We start from the raw sequence: 6,126 nt of genomic DNA on the forward strand, positions 1-6,126 counted from the left end.
AAATATTTGCACAAGTCTATTTTGTTGATATTTTTTACGAACTTTGCATTTCTGAAATACTTAAAAGACTCTTTGTGGTTTTAAAAATCATTTGTAGCCTATTAGTTTGTATTAAAGGCTATTATATAAAAAATTCTAAGTATTTACCCAGTAACATGTTTGAAGTGGACACTATTTGGGATGATACAGAAAATGAGAAGACTCTTTCAAAATCTTTATTTGATAAAATTGAATTTGGTAGTAAAGCTATTATTGTAAAGCCACCACTTAATGTGGAACAGAAAAATTCTATAGGATCTCCAAACAGGCTTACAAGAGAACAATGGAAAAGAAAGCAAAAAAATATTAGAAGAGCAAGAAAGAAGAAACTTAATGCAGCAAGTAATGACACATTGAAATCAGATGCTGAACATAAACAAGAGGATAAGACTGATTTGAAAAATAAAATCCAAAACACATCAACATCTGAAACAGAAGACGATCCACCTACTGCAAAAAAAATGAAAAAAAATGGTTGTTTGAACCCTACTGAAAAACAAAATTCTGAGGTGAACCATCAAAGACCAACAGCTGGAAAATTATTGCAAGATAAGCTAACATCTAAGCTGCAATCTTCAAGATTTCGATACATTAATGAACAGGTGATATTCTTATGATTTTTAGTTTTTATAAGATGTTTTTATTGTTTAGTTTTTGAGATTCTTTTGCAGGTTAATATTATGTCAAACCTAAATTGTTTAGTATATACCGTAATAAACAATGCAGTGAAATGCTCCTTTACAATAGGCTACTCAACATAATTGTTTAAAAGTGGCTGTTTTATTTGGATTATTTGATAATTCATAGTTTTAGACCTGCAGTGTTGAAAGCCTACGAACTTAAAGGATTATGATTTCCAGTTTTTACCAGTTACTGAATAATATACATTTTAACTTTTGTATTGCTGCTGGCCTCTGTTCTTTTTAATCTTTTCTCTTGTGATCTTTATGGGGAGTCATATTCATATTGTCAACTAGCGTATATGTAAAACGTACAACAAATTAATGTTTTTAATTTGCCTCCATTGGTATTTCAATGTAAGCTTTTAACGTGTATGTTGAACCAATATATCTTAGTGGTTGATTTACAAATGCTGCAGCATTGTAGATTGTAGGTAGTCTATTTCCATTGTTGTGTTATGGAATTAGTGCACATTTTGGAAGGTGAAAAAATGCAATGTTCTTTAAATGTCATGATTATTATAATTTTTTTTAGATGTATACCAGGAGTAGCAAAGAGACCATGAATTTATTTGAAAACAGTTCAGATGCCTTCGATATCTACCACAATGGATTTTTGAACCAAGTCGCTAAGTGGCCCGTAAAACCACTTGACTCAATCATTAAATGGGTGAAAACTAAGTATGTACGTTTTTTACATGTTTACAGTTATTTTTGGTTATATATACATATTGTAGGCAGTAGCGTATTTAGGGGGGAGGATAAGGGGCGATGGCCCCCCCCCTAATGATCAGGTAAAAAAAATTAAAAATATATAAGTTACAAATTTTGCAAAAAAAAAGTTGTAGCACAAGACATAATTGCTTGAATGATTCATCCTGGCGCAGGGAGGGGGGGGGGGGTATAGGCTACTTTTGCGATGTAATTTGCCAATATTATTCTGAGTTTTCAAATCAACTTCTAGTTTAATCTTGATTACAGTAAGTTAAAAATATTTAATTAAGAAAGCAATCACTAGTAGGCCTATACACTGCATACAGTGATGGCTCGTGTAATGGTGCTGCAGCACAACAAATAAGCTCCTGCAAGGACCTACACATAGGCTATGTTGAATTTTGCAATGGTGAATGTTAGAAGCTAAACGTAACTGTGTTGCAAGACCTAAGGGGCGATAATAGGCTTTTTCACCAATCTTTTGGCAAGGCTTGCTCAGTTTTTGGCAAAGAAATCCGAATGCCCTGGAGAGCACCTAGACAACAACATCAAACCAACATTCCAGCTGAAACTTGGGAGATCTATTTCAAACGAACAGTTTTTCTTCCTTTTCTTGACAATTGCATGGCACAAATTCACGAGAGATTCAATGAGCACTGCTCGCTAGCTTTTAAAGTCAGCACATTTCTGCCTTCATTGATTCATGAAGATGAGGACTGCCGATCGACAAGATTTTCGAATTCTACCATGAAATGCTGGATGTTGAACCAAGCAATTGCTTTGCAGCTACTATTGAATTGCGAAGATGGAGAGCAAATTGGCTTGCAGCTTCTGTGGATAAACGACCTGCGACCAGGGTATGGGATGGAAGACGTTTTTTCCATCTTCAATTCCATCTCTATTCCATCTTAGAAATCTTCCATTCCATCTCAGAAATCTCTTCCATTCCATCTTCCATCTTCACATTTTGTGATCTCCGCGTTGAATATGCCATAAATAAACCTAAAAACCATAGGCTAAATTAAAGCTAATTGTCATTGGCCCTCCCGAGTGGTGCAGCATCAATCCTTCCCCACACACGCTGTGTTTGTTTGAAAGAGATTTCCGAGAACACCGAATCAGTTTGCACCTTAGTTGGCGACCGCTCTGTGAGCTAGGCTATTATAACCCAAAATGCCACCATCGGTTTACGTTGGTTCAATGTTGATGATGATCTATTGATGATCCCATTCCGGGAGGGCACAATGACTAGCTGACTAATGTTCTCATGCGGTCACATTATTCCAAACTGAGCACTCACCAGGCTACTCAACCGGCAAGCCTTCATGGTAAAGTTTCCGATTCCGTTGGTAGGCCTACTTGAACCCTCGAAGCAAAACTCGAAATTGTCGTCTAAACAATTTAATTTAAGCTAATTCTAAGCTTAAATTTAAGCTTATTCTTGATAAAGCGTTAGAAAGTTAATGATGGAATTGGGATGGAATGATGGAAGATTGTCTTCCATCCCATCATCAAGATCTTCCATTCCTTTTCATCCTTAACATTTTCCATCTTCCATCCCAAAATCTGTCTTCCATTCCATCACATCCCATTCCCTGCCTGCGACTCTTGTGGATGCGTGTCAAGCTGCTGAACAACTCGGCACTAATCAGATTATCTATAAATTACTTCGAATCTTTGCTACGCTTCCATTTACAACTGCCTCCAATGAGCGATGTTTCAGTTCACTAAAGTAGCCTACCTGAAAAATTATTACCGCAAGACCATGATACCGAGCCACGTTTGGATGGTCTAGCTCAGATGTATTTAAGCAAGGATATTGTACTCGAGTATGATGCAGTCATTGATATATTTGCCAAGCGCAGCCATCTCATGAAACTGTAAATTGTCATTGCGAATCGCCGAGAATGTTCAAAAGGTATTCGAGGTCGGAAGATCTAACTTATTGTTTATGTTCTGAAGTGTTTGATATCTTTTGTTGGTTCATTGATTGGAAAAGTAACTTACTTCTGCGGATTCGCTCTTGATTTTGGACTCCTTCCCCCCTACCTGACAGTATTTTGACGGTTTCATTTAACCTCCTCCCCCAGTTTTGACGCATCATATGACATTTTGGTATACCCCCCCTATTAAAAGGGTCAAAGAAGTCTAATTGTAACCCAAGTAGAAAAAATTTGAACCGATTAACAGCCATCCATTTTCTCCAAATTTGAACTTTCTGTGTAGGCTACTACCGTTGAGACTACCGGTACCCCGTGTGTACTACTCCGAGACCCCCATTGGCCTCCAGCCGCCAGTTCAGCCGCTACGCGGCTGACTGACACAATGTCTTGCCCCCCCCCAAAGAAACTTTCTAAATACGCCACTGATTGTAGGTTAGATTGTGTAGGCTGTATACCAGGCATTTTTAACTTGGAGTGCACGACTGCACGCACCACTAAGAGGTGCGAGATCTGTTCCCTGGAGGGGGATAAGGAAGCTGAAACATTAGGGTTACTTATAAAATGACATTAAGCTGTGCTTGTTTATCGGGCTTCAACAAACATTCTGAATCGTAGGTGTCTATTACTTTTCCGCTATTCTAGGAAGGGATGCGAGAATTGACTGGTGATTTCAAGGTGGTGCCATCAAAGCGAAAGGTTAAGAAACACTGCTGTAGACATACTGTACGACTTGTTAATATATACAATACTCAAGATTTTGGTTTTCTGTTTTTGTAACAGCTGAATGTTTATTGCATCATAGGTCTGCCAAGTTAACGATCGCTGACTTTGGGTGTGGTGAAGCCTTTCTGGCACAAAGTGTGAAAAATAAAGTCTATTCATTTGACTTGTGTGCTTTAAACAAGCATGTCACTGTTGCTGACATATCAAACGTGAGTCATTTATGACTAGGAGTGTTGTATTTTTGCACACATCATGATAAGTTCAGATTAATAGGTGTTTGATTTGAAATTTTTTTAATTTTTAATTTTTGCAACCATGTATTTATAAGCCATTTGTAGAATGGCTACAATTATTTATGTCTCAGGTTTATTCTTCAAGTTGAACCGATGAACATCTTTTCTTATCTAAAACTCATCTACCTTCATTTTAAAACACATGTACAATTGTACAGTAGTTATAGTTCATATCAATCAAGCACGTTTATTTCTGCATAGCTCAAATTCATTTCAATGTCCAAAGAGCAGCATATATAACATGTTACTTTTATTGATATGGAAGCTACACCATGGAAGCACTGAAAAACCATACAGTTATCTTGGTCAAGGTGCCTTACAAATACTTTAGGTTTAACTGTTAAAAACTATCTGTAAATATGTAAAATATATTCTTATAACACTGATCCCTAATGGGTTGTGCCTTGCCTGTCTGTGGTACCAAAAAGCGAACTCTCTCCCGAAACTAAACTTTTGGAAGTATTTTTACCACGATCGGTATAATTTTACCAAGCTTTGTGAGTGCAGCATTTCAAGCAAATATTGTCCACAGGTACCCCTGGAAGCTGAGAGTGTTAACATTGTTGTATTTTGCCTAGCACTGATGGGAACAAATATGCAAGATTTTATCTACGAAGCAAACCGCGTACTGAAACAAAAGTAAGACAATTTCATGTTACCTGAGTTACATATCGCCAACTCCTGGCTGCTGCATAGTTAGTTGTAATTCCTTCAAAACTTTCTACAGAGGCATCTTGAAAGTGGCTGAGGTGGCCAGCAGATTTGATGGAACAAGGAAATTTATCAACTGTCTGAAGAAAATAGGATTTCAGCTGGTGAAGCAAGTACGTACTTATGCTAGGTTTTCGTCGCACGTACTTTTACTGTAAATTTCACTCTCGTTGGTCTTTCAGTATCATCTCTTTCCAATTTAACTGTGGTCTGTGTACTAATTTTCTATTTGCTTTCAGTTGTGAGTAAACTAAATTTGTGTCCAATGCTAAATAATGTCTTAATTTTGCAGGACACGAAAAACACGCATTTTTATATGTTTGACTTTGAGAAAGTGAAAAACGTCCAGAGGCCATCTCGCAACAACCCGCTGAAAGACCTCGTGCTGAAGCCGTGCCTGTACAAGAAAAGATAGCAGATCTCCTGACGAAAATGTTTAGTCACAATTTTTAGTGAAAGGTCTTAACAATAGAACACATGTAATACCGAAATTTTTCACAACCTAAAAGAACCATGCGTTCACGTTTGACTACTGTCTCAATCACTCTCAATATGCGGTTTTTATTCATTGAGTACAATAAGTTAAAGTGTTTTGCATGCGTTTTAGGCTTTTAATTCAAACTTGGTGCAAATTCTATGCACTTGTTAACCTACCTTGAGTATCGAAGTTATGTGTTTTCAACATATAAAACTGATTAAGAAATACTTTTGGTGTTACAATCTTCATTTACCAGTGGCCTCAGTAGGGGTGGATCCAGAAAATGAATTAAGCAGGCCGATTTTAACACAACACAAAAATATGTAGGTCCACATTAATTGCAGAAAGGTAAATAAAAATAGGAAAATGGTGGCAAAACGCTACAGGCTTCAGTTCAGTTTGTTTTTATTTCTGACCATCACAACGAAAAAAAACAATATATGACAAACATAGCAGACGTCCAGAAAAAGTAGAAGCGACAAAACGCGGACGTTATGACGTGCATGATTCCAAAGCAGGACAATCAGTTTAAAATATGGCACGGT

At 37.1% G+C, this 6,126-nt stretch overlaps 1 protein-coding gene across 1 annotated transcript; it reads left to right on the forward strand.

Moving 5' to 3' along the window:
- Positions 1 to 83: 83 nt before the first annotated feature.
- Positions 84 to 5,800, forward strand: LOC145765031 (ribosomal RNA-processing protein 8-like). Its single transcript, XM_082576766.1, has 6 exons — positions 84 to 641; positions 1,255 to 1,400; positions 4,179 to 4,308; positions 4,925 to 5,031; positions 5,120 to 5,216; positions 5,396 to 5,800. The coding sequence occupies exons 1-6, from the start codon at positions 156 to 158 to the stop codon at positions 5,516 to 5,518; spliced, it is 1,089 nt and encodes a 362-aa protein (XP_082432892.1). The 5' UTR covers positions 84 to 155; the 3' UTR covers positions 5,519 to 5,800.
- The last annotated feature ends 326 nt before the right edge of the window (positions 5,801 to 6,126 follow it).

Source organism: Aplidium turbinatum, chromosome 2, assembly GCF_918807975.1.
Source record: "Aplidium turbinatum chromosome 2, kaAplTurb1.1, whole genome shotgun sequence".
In the NCBI taxonomy this organism is placed as follows: domain Eukaryota; kingdom Metazoa; phylum Chordata; class Ascidiacea; order Aplousobranchia; family Polyclinidae; genus Aplidium; species Aplidium turbinatum.